Source organism: Culex pipiens, chromosome 2, assembly GCF_016801865.2.
Source record: "Culex pipiens pallens isolate TS chromosome 2, TS_CPP_V2, whole genome shotgun sequence".
Taxonomy (NCBI): domain Eukaryota; kingdom Metazoa; phylum Arthropoda; class Insecta; order Diptera; family Culicidae; genus Culex; species Culex pipiens.
In genome coordinates this window covers 219685854-219707475 of record NC_068938.1, presented here as the reverse complement: position 1 = coordinate 219707475, position 21622 = coordinate 219685854, and the positions used below count along the sequence as shown (strand labels likewise).

General features: G+C 38.4%; 4 protein-coding genes across 4 annotated transcripts in view; 3 read left to right on the top strand and 1 right to left on the bottom strand.

Annotated features, from left to right (window-relative positions):
* LOC120416681 (diacylglycerol lipase-beta-like) overlaps window positions 1–9911 on the top strand; it is a 54936-nt gene extending 45025 nt beyond the window's left edge. Inside the window, exons 6-11 of the mRNA XM_039578500.2 lie at window positions 329–881; window positions 962–1085; window positions 8022–8525; window positions 8613–8765; window positions 8824–8936; window positions 8993–9911. Of these exons, the coding sequence (XP_039434434.1) occupies window positions 329–881; window positions 962–1085; window positions 8022–8525; window positions 8613–8765; window positions 8824–8936; window positions 8993–9179 (1634 nt within the window). The 3' untranslated portion in view covers window positions 9180–9911. The remainder of the gene's footprint in view (window positions 1–328; window positions 882–961; window positions 1086–8021; window positions 8526–8612; window positions 8766–8823; window positions 8937–8992) is intronic.
* Window positions 6873–7985, bottom strand: LOC120416683 (uncharacterized). Its single transcript, XM_039578501.2, has 2 exons — window positions 7826–7985; window positions 6873–7740 (listed from the first exon to the last, which is right to left on the bottom strand). Exons 1-2 carry the CDS (start codon window positions 7881–7883, stop codon window positions 7253–7255), a joined length of 546 nt encoding a protein of 181 aa, XP_039434435.1. The 5' UTR covers window positions 7884–7985; the 3' UTR covers window positions 6873–7252.
* Window positions 9912–11764: 1853 nt separating the features above from the next.
* LOC120416686 (uncharacterized) lies at window positions 11765–13160 on the top strand. Its single transcript, XM_039578504.2, has 2 exons — window positions 11765–11922; window positions 11981–13160. Exons 1-2 carry the CDS (start codon window positions 11869–11871, stop codon window positions 12233–12235), a joined length of 309 nt encoding a protein of 102 aa, XP_039434438.1. The 5' UTR covers window positions 11765–11868; the 3' UTR covers window positions 12236–13160.
* A 3837-nt stretch (window positions 13161–16997) lies between these two features.
* Window positions 16998–21322, top strand: LOC120416687 (kielin/chordin-like protein). Its single transcript, XM_039578505.2, has 3 exons — window positions 16998–17332; window positions 19683–19951; window positions 20079–21322. The coding sequence occupies exons 1-3, from the start codon at window positions 17290–17292 to the stop codon at window positions 21153–21155; spliced, it is 1389 nt and encodes a 462-aa protein (XP_039434439.1). The 5' UTR covers window positions 16998–17289; the 3' UTR covers window positions 21156–21322.
* Window positions 21323–21622: the final 300 nt, after the last annotated feature.

The window sequence follows — 21622 nt, the reverse complement described above, 5'->3', positions numbered from 1 at the left end:
CAAATACTGCCTCTTAAATTTTCATATTTTTTAATTTTTTTTAGTTATACCATTTCGGTAAATTTCAATTTACCGAATTGTCCAACAGTTGGAAATTTGGTAAACTTCACTGAATTCGGTATACCTATAGAAATGATGTTGCAATTATTTTGATGAGACCGATTTTTTAAAGTCAGATTTATGCCCCTTCAGTTCAGCAGGTTCGATTAACAGTTACAGCACACTTTGAACGATTACGCTCGAGTGCACTTTGTCGTTGAATAATCCACTGCAAAAAATCAATCATTGTGACAAGTTTTACCTTTTTACTCTCCTCCCTCCCCCACAGCAATCGTACTATTCAACTGGGTAGTGTTTGCGCTTATTATCTTCGGATTAGCGATAGTGTTTGATCCGCTCGGGTCGGCCAAGTACAAGAACGGCCGCGACAGCAACGACAACGGTCCCACCGAGTCGGCCATCCACCGGAAGGTCTCGAAGCTGTGGTTCCGCCGATTTCGGTGGGCCTTTTGCTGCCTGCGGAAGGACGAGTTTGGCCACGAGGCGTTTACGCAGGTGGCAAGTTTGCTGAGCGCGCTGTTTCGGGGGACGGATTTGGTTCCGTCGGACATAATGGCCGGGTGTGTGCTGCTGAGGGTGAGACAGAAGAGGGAAACGCGCGAGATGCGCCGGATACGGATGCTGAACGACGATGGACCGAGGTATTCGACGGATATCACGCGGGTGTTTGCGACCTCGCCGGCGTGGATGACGATTAAGAACGCGAGGCACTTTTTGCGGTTCGCACTGGCCGCGTACGGTTGGCCGATGGTGTGCTACATGCACTGCTGCACCGGTCCGTACCGGTTGATACCGAAGATGACTTGCTGTGCGTGCTTCCGGTAAGCGATACGGTTGATTAGTTGAAACGTTGTATGACTTTGATGTTTGATCGTTTCTTTTTTTTTTCTCTTTTTGCTAGCCGAAAACCCCAAATCATCATCGATGACAATTGCTGTTTGTGCCACGTGTCCGGCGTTCGGTACACTTCCCGCATCCGGAGTGAGGACGTACTGCATGCTTCTTTCAAGAATCACGTGTTTGAGGTTAGTTTCACGAACACGAACAAACATTTATTTCACTTGCTAACATCATACACATGATACGATACACGGCACAGAGCGATTTCACCAATCACGATTCCTCGGAACTTCCGCCCACGCCCAGGAACTTGGAGTTTTTGGCCTTGATGTAGTCGTTCCAGGCTTGCTCGTCGCCGTTGGTGGGTGGCGGCGGTGCCGGCTCATCTGCAATACACACTCACAATTAGTATCGTTCGCCTTCTCAGAGAACCACCCACAGATGCTCAAAATTACCCGCCATCGCCAAATTCGCCGGTGGAATTACTTGCAATTTGCCAAAAACATCCTCCGGAGATTCGTCACTTTTTACAACCGTTACAAACAGCACCACCGTCAACACTAGACCCGCCACCAGTAGATGCTTCATATTTTCCTGTTTTTGTCGCCTTTCGTGGAAATAATTCGAGAGTGATGTTTGCTGGCGCCGCCTCGCACTGTCAGGTTCTGAGTCGTTGGCAGGCTCGGCGTGGGACGGTTTTTATAGTTGGCTTAGAAAGCATAAATCACTCAAGTTCAATTTTTGTGGCCCTTTTTTTTAGTTGAAAAGCCACCGTGATAACGGAACGGGTTCCGTGGTGGGTTCTTGAAGGTTGCTGCTTGTTGCACAGTCAACAAGTGACATTAGACGGATACGGTGCGTGGGTGGTTTTGCAACAGCAAGAAACCGGCAATTTGCCAATTTGTGTACTTTAGATAAGTCAATTGCATTTCGTTGATTGGGGGAAAATTGAGCTGCTGAAAGTGCAGTGCAGTGAGGAGAAATCAATTATTTCTCGGAACTGGTTTTATCAATTTACGAATAATTGGCACGGGAATGTCTGTATTTGTCAAGGAACACCGGGCATGCAATGTTGTGATAGCAAGTTTGAAGAATCTTTGCATTTATCATTTGTACAAGCGTTGCATGTTTTGAACAAACTTGCAGTTCGGATAGAATTTTTTATTCCAGTCAAATTTTCGGTGTTGATGCACATTGTACACATGAAGACATTTCGATGGTATTTTTTTAAATTTATTCGCGTTTTTTTATTTAAATTTCAGTTTTGATTTTGTTCAAAACCCAATATTTGAACAGAAGTTTATCAGATATCATGTTTTAGTTAATTGGGTACTAAAGCCCTATGACAATTTTTATGTACAACGGTGAAAAACACGATCAAAAACCATTTCTGATCACTTTTATTTCATTGTAAAGCAAAAAAAAAAAATGACAAGACAACATTTTTTCAATGGATCAACTATGGTCCCCTTGGAACGAGCTGTCAAGTAGGAACTTTTCTGTCAAGAAGGTCAAGAAGGACCGCGAGGTTAATTTTTCAAAATTGATTCAAAAATCCGTTTTAAGCTCTTTGTGGTCGTACAAAGGGTCATTGTACTCAGAAAATAAGCTTTATCGTTGTAAACAATAATATCAGCAATCTAAGCTTCATTTTAGGACCCAATTGGTTAGTACTTTTATTTTTTTCGTAATGATTTTCAATATAAATTCGCAATATTTATCTTGTTCAATTATTCAAAGGCAATTAATTGTTTTTTTAATTGTCGTTTTTGTGTTTTGTTTATTTTTATATGGATGTTTAAATCAATTAATCTTGTTGATTTTCTGAAGACGGTTTTTAGAACTTCTTCCCCTGAACTAATACTTATTTATTATTTTTTAAATTAATGTTCTACAAGTTTCACATGCTTTTCATAGACTCTTTTTCCAACGTTAAGGTTTCTTTCCAGTCGATATTTTCATAAAACTTCAAAATTTCAGGGGAAATAGACATGTCTTCCCCTGAACTAATATTTATTTATTAATTTTTAAATCAACGTTCTACAAGTCTACAATGTCAATGTCACAAGCCTTTCATAAACTCATTTTCCAACGTTAAGGTTTCTTTCCAGCCGATATTTTCATAAAACTTCAAAATTTCAGGGGAAATAGACATGTTATCACTTGAAAACTATTTGAAATACCTTTTCCTGTGTTGATTATCATTTTACAATAAATAAAATGAAGTTAGTTTTTTTAGTTTCTCAGTGTTTCGCCATTCGTGTCTGTTGCGGGTGACCATGATCAACTACGACCAACATTTTCAAAACTTTTTTTTCGTAAAATCGAAATTTTCATATGATTTTTTTGTTCTAAATAAAAAAAACCTTCTGGGCTATTGTAGATTTGAAAAGTACATAAAATTTCCCACAAAATTACATGCGCCTAAAAAAAAAAAAATACAGTGGAGCAACGTGAACTTTTGAAAATATTTTTGGAATTTTTTTTGATGAAAAATACGTTTTTTCGGCATTCTGAGTACTTTGACTTATTTTACAAAAATGTCCCTTTGACACCGAATTTACAAACCATCACGTCTTTTAAAATTTTAAATGGAAGGGGTCATACCGCCTCTCTGTAACGAGACATCAAAAAATGGAGCTTGTATTCTGGATCAGGGACAAAAATTACCCCTTAGGACAAAGTTTCATTCATTCATTCATTTAAACATATGCAGTATTTTTTTTCGAAAATACTCAAATTTTCATGATTCATTATCAAACGAATTAATTTTTTTATGATTTTTTTTAGAGTTTTGTTTGTAGAATACTCGAATTTTTACAAGTACCTTATTTTTTAAAATACTAAAATTTTAAACAAAAATACGGTATTTTAAAAATATCGTATTTTGTGAAACTTTCAGTATTTTACAAAAAAAATAATAATTTAGTGAAATACATGCAAAAGTACATGTCTCGGATTAGTTTTCAAAAAGACGTAAGAGCCAATGGTAAACAAAGCCTTTTTTGCCTCGGTATTCGACCTACTTACAAAAAACCAATTTCAAACATGCTTAAGATTGTTCATCTACACGTCTTACAAGTGCCACAAACTAAAAATAAATAACATTTTGATACAATTTGGAGAAAAACGAATATTAGTGTCGGACGTCTAGGTGGCTCTTACGGCTTTTTGAAAACTCATCCGAGATGTATTTAAAAAAAAAAACAAAAAATTAAACTGCATTCAAAATTGCGCTTTGTTTGATACTCATATTGCGAAGTCTGAAAATTTGAGTATTTAAGTACTTTACAAATCAACCCGGATAATGTGAAAATGCGTACAAAATTTCGATTCGTTTATATTCAAATTATTGAAATTTGTGTATTTTCAAATAAAAAAACACGATATTATGAGAAAATTTTATTATTTCACAAAACTCTAATAAAGTGAAAATGCTTATTAAATTTCACTTCGTTTGATACCCGTATTGCGAATTATGGAAATTTGAGTAAAGTCGACTCTCTGGCTATCGATCTTCTCGAAAACAATATTGCTCTAGCTGTCAACAAATTTATCAGTTCCTTAAAGAAGCATGCTTTGATTTTTCGTTCTTTAATTTGAATTTTTTGTTAAAATTTGAGTATTTCACAGAAAAGCTCAAATTTCGCTACTCATTTTGCAAATTATGAAAATTTTAGCATTTTCAAAATCTTTGGTATTTTGTGATAGATCTTGAGTAACATACATCATCATAACATATATTCTTAGTGTACTCATTAAAAATGTTACATCTAACATCATCATATGGTTGAAAAAAGTTAAATATTTTAGAAAAAAGTTATTGTCGATAAGATTATCGCCGATAGAATTATCGAAATGACGATAACGATAACGATAGATCATTGTTATCGTTAGACGCTAGAGGTGGGCAAAACCGCTCTTTTTTAGGAGCCGCTCATTTAAAAGAGCCGCTCTTTTGAACGGCTCTTTCGCTCTTTCTCAAAATATAGATGAAAATGATAGTTTTTTAAAGAATGGTGTGATTTTAAAAGCTTTTTCACATTGGAGTTATAGAAATTATTTAAAAAAATAACTAAAAACGAGAAGATGCCATTTAAATCTATAGGTCTTGGCGATCTCTATTTCAACATTTCTACTTGAACCTAAACGTTTGAATGATTGAATGGCATCCAAACTTAAATCTAGGACTTTGGAGAAATTGCTATTAATGTTAAAATGGCGTTTATTTCTGCCATGATTGAACTAATGCTGATATTTTATTAAGAGAAAATATTCTGTTAACTCTTTTCTACATTCTGATTTGAACGATAAAGCCTATAAACGCTAAATTTTATTCGGGCAAGAGGATTTATTTTTTTTCCTAAGTCTCTAAGCTATTTAGTAGATTTTTGATAATTTACAAGTTAAGCAATTTGAAATCCTCAAATTAGTATTCGGCTAATACTTTAATGTACGAAGAATACAGTTAAGAGTTTCTTCATTTTGTTTTAAAAAATCATTTCCTTTGGAATTTTTAAAAAATTGTAGGAGACTGAAAATATAAGCTTGAATCAGTGTTGGTATTATCACGCTCTCCCGAGAAAAATTTCTCTCTCTCGAGTTCTCGCCGCGAGTCTCGAGCTGCCGAGAGAAACTCACTGATTGCCCGTGCCCTCCTCCGCTCGCGAACGGGATAGCTCGCGAGCCAGAACTGCCCGTTCGCGAGAAGTTTAACGTGTTAGAAACGAAAAAAAAAAAACAACACAGCGATTGAAGTCACACCTTTACATCATCGGTTCGTATTCATAAGCCTGATAAACAAATTGCAAGCTTGGGACGAACGGCTAGCACGAGGCGCTCGCGAGCGCTCGCGGCGAGAGCGAGAACGCGAACGAAAATGCGAGCGCGAGCGAGAAGAGAATAGTACTACAAGTTCTCTTCCTCGCTCGCGAGTGAGAAATGCTTTTCTTCTTCTCGCTCGAATTCCAACACTGGCTTGAATCAAGGCTTGAATAATATTAATTGGTGTTCAAAGATTGACATCAATGGTATTGGGAGTCTTTCAATGTTTATTTATGAGAAAGTTTTTATAGACTCCCCAATGAAATATGACGATTCAGCAGAAAATGTCGGGAAATAGCCCCTCATTAACATGCCGTTTACGTTGCCAACCTCCTGTGGCCGAATGGTTACGGGTTTCGCCTCATAAGCGGAAAGTCATGAGTTCTTCTCAGGGTGGCAGCCTTAGGTTTAAGTTCAGAGGTAGCAGCAACCGCATGAGTATAAAACGGTTGCTTCACGTGCTCTTCAAGCATGTGATCGATCTTGGGATATTCCTTTGCGCCTCTTTCCCAAAATACATTCCTCGTGCCTTCGCATGTAAATAATGCCCAGCCGATCGGTATTGCACTGCAGTCCAGTCGCATTGTCTAGATCAGAGCAAAGGGAACACCGCAAAAGTAGCGCTGCAAAAAGACAATTGTCTTTACAAGACCCCGCGCGGCAAATAATAGCTGCTGGGAAGAGCTTGAAAAATGACACGAAAAAATTGTCACCGCGGTTCTAGCGAAACATAGCGCACAAGGCACAAGGAATGGAGTTTACAGCATCTGGATGGAACAGCACTTTCCCTCTCAATAGGGACTGTGTTATAGATCTGGAAATGCTTAATAACAGTAAAAATGGGTAACACGATACAATAGTCCTTGTAATCAGGATTCAGTGTCTTAATACTCAAACAGAAAAAAAACATGCCGTTTTTATCCTAAAGTACTTGAAAAAGTACACTAAGGGACAATGTTGTATTTTTATTAGCATTGAAATATTTGAAGTTGTATTTTCAATTCTCAAAACAAATTTAACTCTACAATTTGTTGGAAATTAAATCAATTATATTTATAACAAGTTTAAAACTTATTCCATTTTGAAACGGTTCTTTCAAAAGACCGGAGTTTAAAAAAGAACCGCGGTTCTTTTTTTGTGAGCCATGGTTCGTTCGCTCTTTTTAATGAACCGGCTCTTTGAGCGGCTCGCTCTTTATTTGCCCACCTCTATTAGACGCTAATATTATCGACGATAATTTTATCAATTTACAACCTTGGAATTTACATTATTTTTTCATAGAATCAGCCAGTAAGCAAAAATATGAACTCGGTAATTTTGGATACTTTACAGTTTTACATTTTTTAAATAATCTACAAAATAGTTATTTTTTTTAACTGAAATGGAATATTTCTCTGGAATTTAAATGCTTATTTTGCATTCTTGGCAATTTCACACCATTAAACCACTTTATTTTTTATCGCCATACTTAAAATAGAACACATTGCTAGTTTAATGTTTCATTGTTCTTTTCCTCCATAAATTTCCACTACTCCGGCGGGGTCGTCTCAGGCAGCTTAGTCGTCGTCGTAGCCGGCTTTGCCGTCGTTGGCTTCACCCCTGCCTCACCCGGACTATCCGAAGTTCCGTAATTGTAGTGGAAGTACCCTTGCGTCTTCTTGCTGTACTGATTGTCGATACTCCCCATCAGCGAAATCTTCCCGATAATGTCCTCCCAGCTGAAGGCCCGCTTGTGTCGGTTCAATCGTCGCATAACGAGCTTTTCCGGCACGTGACGCTCGTGGCAGTTGAATTTGGGGTTTCCCTGCTCGTCAAGCTCGTGCGCCTCGCACTCCTGGCAGCGGCACAATCCGAGAGGCGGGACTTGCTGGGGTTCCACGGCGGTGCGGGTGGTCACGAGGTGAATTTTGGTGAGACACTCGCAGTCGGATTTGTGCAGCGTTGGCAACCCGGTGGCAGCGTCGAGATGGACCTGTGACGAGAACTGTCTGTGGTTGATTGTGGCGGTGGCATGATCTGTGTGGGGGGAAGGAGGATTTTGGGGTTTTAGGAAATTTGTTATTCAGATTTTTTTTGGGTGGAATAAATTGTGGAAACTTACCGTTGGCTTGGCACTGCAAGGAGTGCAAATAGAACAGGAACAACGTGATCCACTTCATGGTTTGAGGGCCGATGATGAACTCTGCGGCAAATTGTCTCCCCTTATATCTTGAGCATTTTCTCGTAAAACTTAATTGGAAAATTCTTCGCTTTAACGAGGTGATTTTTCTACTAATTGTGTTTCATTTTTTTTGTAGCTTCCATTTTGCGTGCTGGCAGATCACAGCACCAAGAGCATCGTCATTTCGATTCGAGGCAGTCTGTCGATGCGAGACGTGTTCACCGATCTGGTGGCCAACGCCGAGCGATTCGAGGCTCCCGGAATGCCTCCGGAGTCGTCCGCCCATCGTGGAATGGTGGCCGGAGTGGATTGCATGCTGAAACGCCTTCGCGAAGGAAACATGCTCGAGCGAATTTGCAACATGTACCCGGAGTACACGTTGGTGTTGACGGGACACAGTCTGGGCGCCGGGGTGGCCATCTTGTTGGCGGCCAAGCTGCGTAGCCGGTTCCCGGATCTGCGGGTGTACGCGTTCGCCACTCCAGCTGGTCTGTTGAGTCGGGAAGCTGCTCGGTACACCGAGGGGTACGCGTTCACCATCGGCGTCGGGGACGATTTCGTGATGCGATTGGGGGTGGATTCGATTGAAAATCTGCGAACCAGTGTTATCGAGACGATACGGGCCTGCAAGCTGCCCAAGGTAAGCGGCGGAAAGCTTTGCGTTCAAGCGAAAGCTTCGCACGCAATGTTGCATGCAAGTTTAATGGCTATGCTTTATCTTTTCTAGTGGCGAATAATGTTGAACGGTTTCGGGTACGCCTTGTTTGGTGTACCGTCTCGTGATTTGGAAACCACGTGGCATGACGTGACGGAAATCACGAAAAAGGCCGGACAAAGTCCGCTGCTCAACGAGCGACCAATCCAAACGGTGACTGCTGCGGTAAATGCTTCACTCTCTTTTAATTTTGTGTTATTTCTAAATGTGCTGATTTTTACAGGAAAACGGAGTACTTTCCAGTGAAATCTCCAAACGGAGATTCGCCAAAACTCGATTGTTTACCGGAGGAAGAATCTTGCACATTGTGAGGCGCAAAAAGACGGAGCTTGAAAAGTAATTTCTACTCAACTAATAATTTCAGCCAAAAATCTAATCCATTTTTCTCCCAGAAAAACCAACACCGGCGGTCCCACCTTCGAGATGCGCTGGGCCACCGCCGAGGACTTTATGGAGCTCAAGGTGATGCCCCGGATGCTGCTGGACCACCTGCCGGACAACGTGTTCCGCACGCTGACCAGGATTCTCGAGGAGCAGAAAACTCACAACGGATCGATGCTCTCTTTGCAGGAGATTTAGGGAGGAAGAAGATGTGAATAAAAGTGAACCCAACCGAATAGATGCCAAAAGTTAGGAAAACAAAACAGGAACAAAGAATCGAACGTAACCCTCCAATTGACAAAAAAACTAAAACAGTCCATGAGTGCCTTAAGGAAACCTGTAAATCTTGCCGTCTACACATACAGTTAGGACTAGGAAAAGTTGTCGCGTTTAGCTAGTTAAGTGTACTGTTAGCCAAAACCAGAGAAAGCCCTATCAAATAGGAAAATTATTCATACTTGTCTTCATCATATATCTAGAGAGAGAAAAAAAGAGGTAAACAGTGTTAGAGACTAAACAAAACTTGCTCACTTCCTACTTGTGTATCGTTACGAGACAAAAGTAAACTAAACAACAACAAAAAAAACCATAACGAAGGGATTTCATCCAAAAATCGGAATCATCCAATTCCATTTCCTTTACTCTAGAGACGTAAGTGCAACAACAGACACAAAAGCATTCCAATTTGAATCTGAATAGCTGATATTTTTTTTATTTCGTCCCGGTAAGCAGATTTTAATTTAGTTTTTAAGAAGGGAAAGTGCGTTGAGCGAAAGTGCGAAATGACAGGACAGGATGGTATTCATTCCAAGTATTGCGCTTTTCCACTGCTTCGTCTCGAAGGTTGAGAAGCGCCTTTTTACTATTTTAGAAAAATAGGGGGGAAATTTTATTTGATATTGAAGAAACGAAAGATATACAAGTGGAAGATATACACGAGGAGTGGCAGCAAAACGGTTTTTCCAGAACGTTAATTTTGGTTGTGATATGAATGCTATTTATTATTTATAAAAAGCAGCAAAGCAAATGAATGTGAACGTTTTTTGTATATTCAGTGTTGAGTGGCGTTGAAATATATAGTTTTATACTAAAGTTTTTTTTTTAATGTTTTTATTTATTAATCACATGTCCTTGAAGTTAACCGAAAACAAAATTTGCATATCGACCTTGGAATTACAGAATATGTGCTTCACCTAGCAGCTGGCTTTCAATCAATGCCACGTGCTGGTCCCCAAAGATTTTAGTTTTTATTACATATCACCGTAGATATCATAATCTGCTGCGTGAATGCGCTTTCAATTTCAACAATATTTGACTAGAAAATCCTCCAAATATTACCAATCTTCCATTTATCTTACAAACAATATTGAGCAACTATCCTTGAAAACCAAAAATGGTTTTTATTTATTATTTGTATTCAATTAATTTTGGAATTTGGAGAAATATTTTCCTTAATAAAGGTTCCGTGATGACAACGTTCCGATTACACACAGAAAATTGTAGGAAAATTGTCTAAGATGTTGGAAAACAAAACTACAAATAAAAAAATCTTCTTCGATTGCTTACTTGATTTTAATTTGAAAATTACAATTTCCACCTTTAAAAAAATAATAATAAAAAGGAAAAGCATTTCTGGAGTTTTTTTTTAAAGGTTCAATAAACCAAATTTTCATTTTTTGCTTTTTGGGTGTTTTTGAATACCCCTGACTCAAGGCGGTTCTAAAACACCCAAAAAGCAAAAATTGAAAATTTGGTTTATTGGACCTTTAAAAAAAACTCCAGATTTTTATATCAACATATGAATCATACCATAATAATTCATTTTTGATCAATTGTCTACGAAATTGACTGATTAACTGTATTTTTATATTTTGTGGTTTGGCTCAAAGTTTTTGGAGGCCTTCCCTGTAACTAAAGAAGCCATGTTGTATCATTGGTTCACCCATACAAGTCTACAAATAATTTTGGCAACTGTCCGTACAAAAATGGTACCGTCAACAGGGGCGAATCGAGACAGCAGTTATAACGGTTTTGGACCTCAATATTTTGATTTTTCTGGTGGGTTTTTAAAAGCTTTAAGTTCTATAAAACTGCTTTCCCTATTCAGACTGTAGTCCCGGTTCGCCCCAAATGACGGTACATGAATATTCGGTAATCTGTTTCTATAGAATGAATTTTCTGATCGATTTGGTGACTTCGGCAAATGTTTAAGAATAGCTGAGGACTTTTTAGGAACAATAGGTACACAGAAAAAAAATTCCGACAACTTTGTATGTAAATAGATTTTTTTTTTAAATTTGTGGTTATGTTTTAAGGGACCAAATCCCGCACTTTGTAGAGCCTTGGGAACCTCGGGGACACTTTTTTTGAAATCCCCTCCCCCCTCGTGAATAGCAAACCGCTCGTAATTTCTGTACAGAACAAATATTTTTTGTATGGAGCGTGTACACGCTGACCATTTCTTGATTTTGGCGAATATTGAAGCATTTTATATTTCTGATGACACTAAGCATTGCATGTAAAAATACCGAAAAACAACAAAAATCAGATTTGAAATAAGTGTGGCAACAGATAACAACACTGAACACTCTCGCTACGCAGTTTTTGTTGTCATTTCTTGCGATTGCCCGGCAACAACACACAGTATTGTTCTAATGAAGGTGCAATGGTGCACTATCAAGCACACGATCTAGTGCAGTGATCGATATCACGGTGGTAATGGATTACGACCATTTCCGAACCTTATGTTTCACTGTCACCAGTGCCGGTGAGCCACGTGGTATTTAGACACTTATAAAACGGCGGCTTTTGGTGAGCAGAAGTCACACAAAGTTTTGGAGAGCGTTCTGATAGTTGGTTCCCACATTTTGAACAATCTGCACACAAAATGAAAGCATTTGCCGTTACTTTGCTGGCGATTGTAGCTGTTGCTTTGCTGGTGGTAAGATTGCAAAAAAATCTTCATTTTCAAAATGATTTAAATTTTCCACGATTCTCAGGACGTCTGCCAGGGGCAGTACGATTTCAGGAAGCCGGATGGTCGAATGGAGGACATCGAGGCCATGCTGAAGCATAGCCACATGCCGTCGTTTGAAGATATGCCGCGGTTCCGCCGGTCGCCGTTTGATGATTTCAACGAGGAGATCGAAGACCACGCTGGTGGAAATGACCATGACCACAACCAGGGAGGCGGTCAGGGTCAAGGCCAGGGCCAGGGAGGGCAAAACGGCCAGGGGCAGGGTGGAAAGCATTAAGTGTTGTTTTGGTGGAAAGCTTGGAGAACAATAATATCTGGATTTGGTTGTCAATTGCATCGTTATTTTACAGTTTGGTGACAGTGCACGTTTTGTGAAGCTTTTATTTTCTGATTTGGATATTGTTATTTGATTGATGTTTAATAAATTTGCACACTGTTTAGTAAATTTAAAAAAGTTTTTGGAGAAATATCGCATAAAGTCCTGTCTAGTCTGTTATACTGAAAACTACAAAAAATATATCTTGAAATTAGCCAATTGTTTCAATTTTCAAAATACATTCAGATTGATTCACATTGTTTGAATACAAAGTACCATTATTCAAGGGTGACATTGGGTCTGGGGGTGAAATTGTGTCATACAAATTTCAGCAGACTCAATGTCACTCTTGATGATGGTACCATAAAAGTTGTATTTTGAAAGTTTAATTTACAGTATCAAATCATATTATCTACTGAAAATAAGATTGTAAATTCGTGCTTTTGTAAAATTGTAAAATTTAAATCATGAATTTATTTTGATTGAAACGAACGATTTAATTTTCAAACATAGTGGCTTTCTCCAAACATGTTGACAATTTTTCTCAAACAAACTTCAAGGCCTTATGGAGAGGGGTTCCCGTGGTCAGAATTAGCTCAAATTTGGAATTCAGCCTAGTGGTGGGCCAATATTTGATTTCAGGGGGTAGCCCAAAGTAAGCTTAGATTTGGAACACCCTAATATACACTCAAACCCCGGTTGTTGGTCATTTTTTCGTTTGACACATTTTAGTTTGTACCAAGTTGGTTTGACAAAGTCGTACTACAAAGTGACAAACTGTCACTTTTTATACGGGACTCACACTAACTATCAAACCAATCGTTTGGTTGGTGTCAAACCATCGAGGTTTCAATGTTTAAATAACTTAACTAATAATAGCGTGCAAATATAATCAAAATCTGCCTAAATAGATCATCTTTTCGTGCAAAGCCTCTTTAAATATTCCATCAATCACGTCCATTGATTTGCCATTCAATGGCCTGCCCCTCCCGGAATCCTCAATGAGCGCACAAACAAACGTGTGGCCGCGTCGCACCGAGTTCAAAGAAAAAGCTCAGCCTGTTTGGCTGCGGTTGCGTTGGTTGGCGTATTTGCGCGGGGGATTTTTTCTTTCCCATATCTTCCAGGGGCGCAAATCGATCCCAACTCGAAAAACCATTAATATTGGCTTGGCTGACCAAGTTTGCACGAACTGTGACGCGAAAAATGACGTCGCCGTCGTCGTTTAAATCGGTTTTGCAAAGCCAACTTTGTTTGCCCCAACTCGGTCAACGTGCTTTTTAAACATCATCAGTGTTTAGTGAGAGCTTTGGGGAATGAAAAAATAATAAAATGAAAAAATAAATGTCTGCGATGATGAGTAAACACAATGAGCCATAAAGCGCATAAGGACTGTAGACTGTCGACTGGACAGGATGGGCGGAAGTGCCGGCTGGAAGGGGGGCTAGCATGTAAATATTATTGTTTGCCGGGTGCTAATAACGAGAGCATGGTGGAAAAGGATGTAATTTTGGCCTCATGTACATAAAAAAAAACATTTTTTTGTTCAATTCTTAATTGTTACTAGAACAAAAAATGAGAAGATCAAAACTTTACCAATAAAAATAAAAACCACTTACAGAAACAAGAATCGTCCAAAGTTACAAGCTCAACCCACAACTCAAAGGTGTCATCTGTGGGAATTCCACCCGTTCATTACCAACGCTGGGGGCTGTGAGCTCGCAAATATTAGCGGTTGAGGATTTCCGAATATTTCAACCGATGCCTGTGCGAGAGGTGCCTTGGGTTGACGAGATAAAACAGTTTCATGGCTCATGATTTACGTTCGTTCGTGCGAAAGTTGGAGCTTCCAATTTTTCATTGCTGTGGTGTAATTTTCAGGCTGCGGGAAAATACAGATTTGCAAAACTGCGATATTTTACATCCAGTTCTGGAAGGTGTGTTATTATGAAAATTTGCAATCCTGACATCACTCAAAAACATTGTTGCAAAATCGCAACAATCACAAATGAAATTTATTTGCTGGAGATTAAATCACTTATCAGCAGCATCAATCAAGGCCACCCACGGTGAAATTACAGCTGATCGATTGGTCATAGGCGAATGATTCTTAGAAAACTGAGAAAAAAAGTCCCGCTCGTTGCCAACAGTGTTTTTTAAACTGATAACGGCTTGTTGCGAATATTCATCCTGTGATGTTGTTTACCCACGGATTTCAATTGAGCGTGCCATTTCTGCTTTGAACTACTTTCTTTAGCATGGTGTTGAAAATGCTGTGTGAAAACATTGAATCATCGTAGATTTTAAAGTTTCCGTTGGTGGATTCTTGAGAACTGTTTTCCATACTTAAGTTTTGCAGTTCAACTAAGACAAAAATTGAAATGATAATCATAATAAAGGCTCTGTTTTGAACATATTTGATTTTATATTTAAATTATAATTTTTATTTTTATTTTTTTCATTTAATTTATTATTCGTCACTTATTACGAAAAGGTGGTTAACAATTCTCTACACATTTGTTTTAAATTTTAGCAAAACAATTCGTTACAAAAAATGGGTTGACAAGATTCTATGAAAAAAATATATTCAGCTAAGGTAAACCCTCAACTATACACAACTATTGAAAGGGCGGAATCTGAATTCAGTCAAATTATTGTTTAACCGATTAACCCTTAGCCAATGAACATTTGGTCCATTACATTTGCCATTGCAAGAAAAAGGAAAAAAATCTGAACGATTTCATGTATTTGAGAAAGTTGTTGATTATTATAAGGACTGTTCAGTACACACAAAAATCTCAGCGTTTTTTTTAATTCATTTATGTATCACAAAAAAATTAATTACGTATTTTAATATTTAAAAAAAAATTTAGGCCATTGCAAACATTATTTCAGGTTTGTACCCTCCGCTCCCCTTCAAAATTTCTTTGAAAAATCAGGGGTCATAAAAACTAATTATTGACTAAAATTTACATCTCAGTGTAAAAACATGTAAAATCGATTATAAAATATGCAGAACACTTTGCGTAATGCTTGGTTATGTGTTTGAATCAAATAAATTCTTTTAAATATTTTTTATAATTTCGCATTTTGTGATATTTATTGCTTTAATTATTTGAAAATCGGGCTTGAAATTTGAAATTTAGTATTTTTGCCCTCCCTCGACTTAGACCAGAGTTGAAGGACAAACACTTTAAATAAAATTTGAGCCTGCCTTATATGGGGATAAAAAATCCATCTGGATAAAGCAAATTCTAGTATAGGAACGATAAGCAAATTCAGAAACATGGTAACAAAACATGTATAGTTCATTTTAAAATGCATAGTCGAATTGGCAATCGAAATTTAAGTTTTAAAATTTAGCTTAAAAAAACGATTTTCTCGAAAATTACTCAATATTCGTTGTCACAAGACAGCAAACAATCGACGTTATGCTTTAGTTTATGATATGTTTTAAATGTTGCTAAATGTAAGAAATTACCTACTAGTAATTATTTAAAAAAATACAAATAACATTTACGAGAAATTGAACTTAAGGAGTTACATACAGACAAACCTCTTTTTACGCGGTGGCGTTACGCTTTTTATTTCATCGATTTCTCTACAACCATACAACATTTCTGCAAACTTCAATAAGCGTTTTGTAGATCTAAACAAAATCTACAAATTGCTTTAAAACATTGCGAAAATGTTGCGTCGTTCCAGAGAAATCCTAAAATTAGAAAAACGTAACGCACTGCGTAAAAAGAGGTTTAAATGTAGGTACATATAAATCGTAAAAAAATGGCAGAGGTTGGTATGAGGACACATTTTTTTTTTTTCAAATCTTTTTTCTGGATATTGAAATATATATTTTCATCTATTAACTAAATAAATATGAAGACATTTGGATGTACCATTGCCGAGATGTAGGTATTTGAAGTAAGCAGTTTCAAAAAACGGGTGCCACGATATCTCAACATTTGACCAAATCGGCTCAAAATTTTGGTGAAGACTCGTTAAACTGGTCCTGTGTGTATGACGAAGGCCGATTTTCAAAAACTTAATTTAAAAAAAGATACAAATATTTTTATGTTTTTTTATTTAAAAAAACGAGATTTTTTGATTTTTGTATTTCAAAAAAGCAAAATTTTAAAATCGGGCTCCGTTGTGGGAATCTCCATCCCAAATTTCAGCCTTCTGGTCCATCCCATCTCGAGATATCGTGGCACCCGAAAATCAACTCGGTGTTTAGAGAAAAAACCTTCACAAAGTTTGACAGTTCGCTTTGCGCATGGCAAAATTGTAAACTTAAGTCGTTTCTTACTCAGTACAGTCACGAAATAAATGCATGAAACTTTCAGGAGTGATTGAAAATCATCTTTTTAGTGAATTTAGTGGATTTTCTGTAATATGAAATTTTGTGATTTTCTACATGTATGTAACCCCTTAAATATTTGTAAATTAAATTAAATATTAAAGCAAAGTTAAAACAAAAAAACAACAAATATTCAATAATGAAGAAATGTATAATGATCTTGTGTGAAAATTCGTACATTCAAATTTCACAAAAAAATACCAACAGAGGGTTAAAAGAATACTTACTTCGCAGGAATACAACCGCTCGTTCCACAATTATCGCCGGCTGGTTCTGTGGTCGCCATTCGTTGGCGTCGTCGTCGGGGCCCGGGTTCGAACACGAGCTGATAAAGTATTTAAATGAATGAAGCTGACCGATCGGCGAACCAGTCGAGCAGCTCGAGTGCGAAAGTGAGGATCGAAAGACAGTTTTTCGGAGGAGACAGTTCAGTGCCGGTGATCGGTGTTCCTAAGCAGGTCGACAGCCAATAATTGAACGATCAATTAAGAATTAAACGGGGAAGAAATCGTCGTAAGGTGTATTGACGAGATAGTGTGCAAAGTGCCAACGTCCGGAATTGTGTGGCCTGGAGAGTTGCCGGGAGGAGATCCAGAGGAATAGTTAACATTAGCCGGGAAGATTTGAATCTCGAATACGGAAGGTGGTGAAGCTCGCGATGAGGTCATTACTACTAATTGCGGCGGTGCTCGTCGCTGGAGGTACGGAAAAGTGTGTTGTGGTGTGGTGATGAGTTTGCACGAAATTGCATAAATCTTACCTGTTGTGTTTTTTATTGTAATTTGGAATGAAAATTTATGTTGTGTTTGGATTCAATACAAATGTCAATATGTGTTGGAAGCAGATTTGTGTAAAGGTTGTAATGGAGTTTACAAATTATATTTGTTTTATATTTATTATTATTTGAGTGAGCTTAACAACTGCGCATGTTCTCATAATTGTCCCATATGCAAAAACAGCAAACTGAGGAAATTTCAAGGCGAGTTTGTACCACATATAAGACTACGTGTTAATTTTTTTGCGAAAAAAACTGGATTTCTTACAGATTTTTAGGACAATGCACTGGATATTTTTGATTGTTCCTACAGCATAACTTTTTAATTCAATAAATATTTTTAATGCATAATGCACAGCATAAAAAGTGAGAAATTTGATTATTTTTAATTTGGATTTAACGGTGCAAATCGACCACAACTTTTGCCTTCAGATTTTTATTACAGATATATTATTATCTTCAAATCTACGGGAGCTATCGATACAATTTTTTATTCATCCCCTAAGCTATTATTTCCATACAAATTTACAACGAAATTGGTAAATTTTTATAATAATTTTTTTTAAGGATTGGGTCCGTAAGCTCAACAATGTTTAATTTAGAAGACAACAACTTCCTTGGTTGCTGCGTACCCTTAATTTGATGATTAAAATTTACTTGTTTGTCATATAATTTGAACATTATATTTTGATTAAAATGTTGGACTACGCATAGAATGATACAAATTTAACACTTTCTGACGTAAAATTAAAACTTTAAATAATTTGTAAAGACACACAAGTTTGTATTAAGATAATGAGAAGAAAACTGTTTTCGTCATGTGTTGCACAACTTTTTGATATTTTTGATTGATTTTGGTTAGAACAGTTACAGAATCACTTTATTATAAAACCAGTTTGCAAATAATGACACTTTTTTTGGATGCCTTGTTTGTGTTTTGTTGGAGATTTTAATCGAAATATGGTCATTCGTCACTGATGTGTTGTCAACAAATCCTTAGATCGATTTTTTTTACAAGTTTGCATTAATATTTAAATATTCTTTTGAAAAACATACATCTGAAGACAATTTTCATGAAAAAAGTATTGTAAAATGTGTTATACGTGATAACTGTTATTTCTCAAACTGTTTTACTTCAACCAATCCATGTTTAATTTAAATGGTTTGGAAATTCTTTAAATGCCTTTTCTTATTAAAAAGGGGATAATTCATGAATGAAACTAATTAAAATTAAATTAAATTAAATTAAAATTTTTCATTAGAAATCAGTCTCTGTCTTGGAGTGTGATGTAAATCTCTGAACATTTAATTTTTTTAAATTTTAAATATATTTGACTTAAATGTAAGAAAAAAAAAACGCAAAACAAATTGTTATGTTAATGAATCGATTATCCGAAGTCCCAAACAAATATTCGGATAATCGAAACTTTGAATAATCGAGGCTTCGGATAATCGAGTCTGGATTATATTTACAAAATTGTTGACGTATTTTGAGCAATATCATTAGCATTAATTCCAAACAAACAATAAAATTTGATTTGTCCACGTTAGCCAAGTTCAAGGTAGCCTCGTCTATGTCAAAATTTAAGCTTTACTTCCGTACTGAATAAGCTAATTGTAATTCGGCGCCCTTGACCAAAGTTGAAACTTAAACTGTAACGCCCAGCCAAATCCGCAAGCTAACGCGCAAATTGCCGTTAGGACTTGGGAACGCGATTCTTCCTCCAGTTGTTCAACGTCGACAGACTGCTGTTGGTGAAAGGTCAAGTTCAGCATTCAATTATGGCTTCGCTCTCTCCTTCTTGCAATCGGTTGCTGATTGTGACTTTTTCCGTTTTTTCTTCTTCTCCGAACACTCTCACACACTCTTTGAGCCGGCAATTCGATCCGAAATGGACGGATGTGGTAGACAGCGTTTGAAGTGCTGCTGGTGATGCTGTTCATCTGGGTCATCTCAGGCTCTGTAACGCACGAGTTTACTCGAGAACCTTTATCACCCGCTTATCGCTGGCGGTGTCAGCATGTGGCTTTACTGCTGAGCTGAACCATACAGCATGTGCTTCTCCTCCAGGGTAATTGCAGCGATGACGACTGTAAACAAATCGGGCCCATAATCGGGAGATGACTTCACGGCTTTTTTCAGCTTGGCATGACCATGGATTTTTTTTCCACTCCTCTTCTTTTTTTTACTATGCTCGCTGATAAGAAGTTATGCTCGTGGAGTAAAAATAACAGCACAAAAAAATAATCATAATATATTTCGTTTCAAATTTTAGCGCTGGCATTGGACGAAGGCCAAGTGTGTGAACCGGGAAGCAACTTCATGGTGGAGTGCAACAAATGTCGCTGCTCGTCCGATGGCAAGCTGATGTCATGCACGAGAAAGTTCTGCGTGCCGGACTCGTTCCAGAGTGACGACCCGGCACCGGCTGTGGCTCAGTTGCCAACGATTGCTGTGGATGATGCCTCGGTGGCCACGAAGGGAGATGAGGAGCAGGTGCACACCAACGGGCAGGTTTGCACCCCCAACGAGACTAAGCAGGAGGTAGGTTGAGAAGCTTTTAGTGACTGCAGTTTGTCATTTAATATCAATCTATGAGAATGAAAAAAATGTTGAAGGATAATTGATTTTAACAGATTTTCTCAAAAATGCTTTCTCACCTCAATTTCAGGACTGCAACCGCTGCAAGTGCGCCGCCAACGGGATCGGCTGGTTCTGCACCCGGAAGGCTTGCCCACCGAGGGAAAAACGACACGCTTCCCGACAAAACCCGCTGCAGTGCACGCCGGGAACGTCGTTCAAGAGCTCGGATGGATGTAACGATTGCTTCTGCACCGAAACCGGAATCGCTGCCTGCACGATGAAGTTCTGCTTCAACGATGTTGCCAAGGTCAAGCGGGAAGCTCCCAAGCTGGCCAAGCAGTGTGAACCGGGAAGTTCGTTCAAGAGTGCCGACGGATGTAACGATTGTTTCTGTACGGAAACCGGAATCGCAGCTTGTACCATGAAGTTCTGTTTCAATAACAAGGTAAAGCGAGAGGCTCCAGCCGGTACCCAGTGCGTGAAGGGAACGTCATTCAGGAGCTCGGATGATTGCAACACTTGCTTCTGTGGTGAAAATGGTGTCATCGCTTGTACCAGGAAGTTCTGCGTGCCCAAGGTTAAACGGGATGTCCAGCAGCAGTGCGTTCCGGGAAGCACATTCAAGGATGCCGAAGGATGCAATGATTGCTTCTGTACCGCTGACGGACGTGCAGCTTGTACGGAAAAGCTTTGCCTGAAGCCACAGAAGACGAAACGGGATGCTCCTCAGCCGGAAAAGCAGTGCGAACCTGGAACTTCATTCAAGAGTGCTGACGGTTGTAACAATTGCTTCTGCACGGAAAACGGAATCGCCGCGTGTACGCAGAAATTCTGCTTCCCGACGAAGACGAAGCGACAGGTGGCCATCGGACAGGCGGTTCCCAAGGTGGACTGCAAGCCGGGAACGTCGTTCAAGCACTCGGACGGATGCAACAACTGCTACTGCGGAGAGAACGGAATCGCGGCCTGTACGCAGATGTTCTGCTTCACGAAGGAGAAACGAGATGTTGACGAGCTGCCCCAGTCGAAGCTTGCTCCAGGAACGGAGGGATTCGAGTGCAAGCCAAACTCCCGCTTCAAGTACCAGTGCAACCAGTGTCGGTGTGACAATACCGGAAAGTTTGCAGCGTGCACGTACAAATTCTGCATCGAGGGTGAATACTGAGGCAGAGTAGGAGGAAGACCGTGAATGGGACACCTGAAGAGTACTAAGATCGATTTATTATCTATTTTATTAAGATAGGTTTTCTATTGGGCAGGTCTCGAAGTGCCTGCTTGTACAAGTGCTCTCTAATAAGAGAACTCAATAAAGTATAATTTTGTTGTAAAATATACCAACCACAATCAATGCATATCACCAATTCATAAAAACTCGAAACATGTAGTTAATCATAAACAAGGTGTACTACGAAAGAATCAAGTATAACATTTTGCCTTCCATTACTGGACTGAATGTTACGGGCAAAATCAGTAAACTCTGCAATAAAAGACGCAGTAGTGGCTTGTTCACGCACTTAGTATTTAAAGTGCAATTAGGCTGCAGCAAATATTTCTGATAGTCAATGACTCCCCAGTCCCCCATTAAAAATCGGCCTTAGAATCAAGTAGCCATTTTTTTCAAAAAAAAAATAA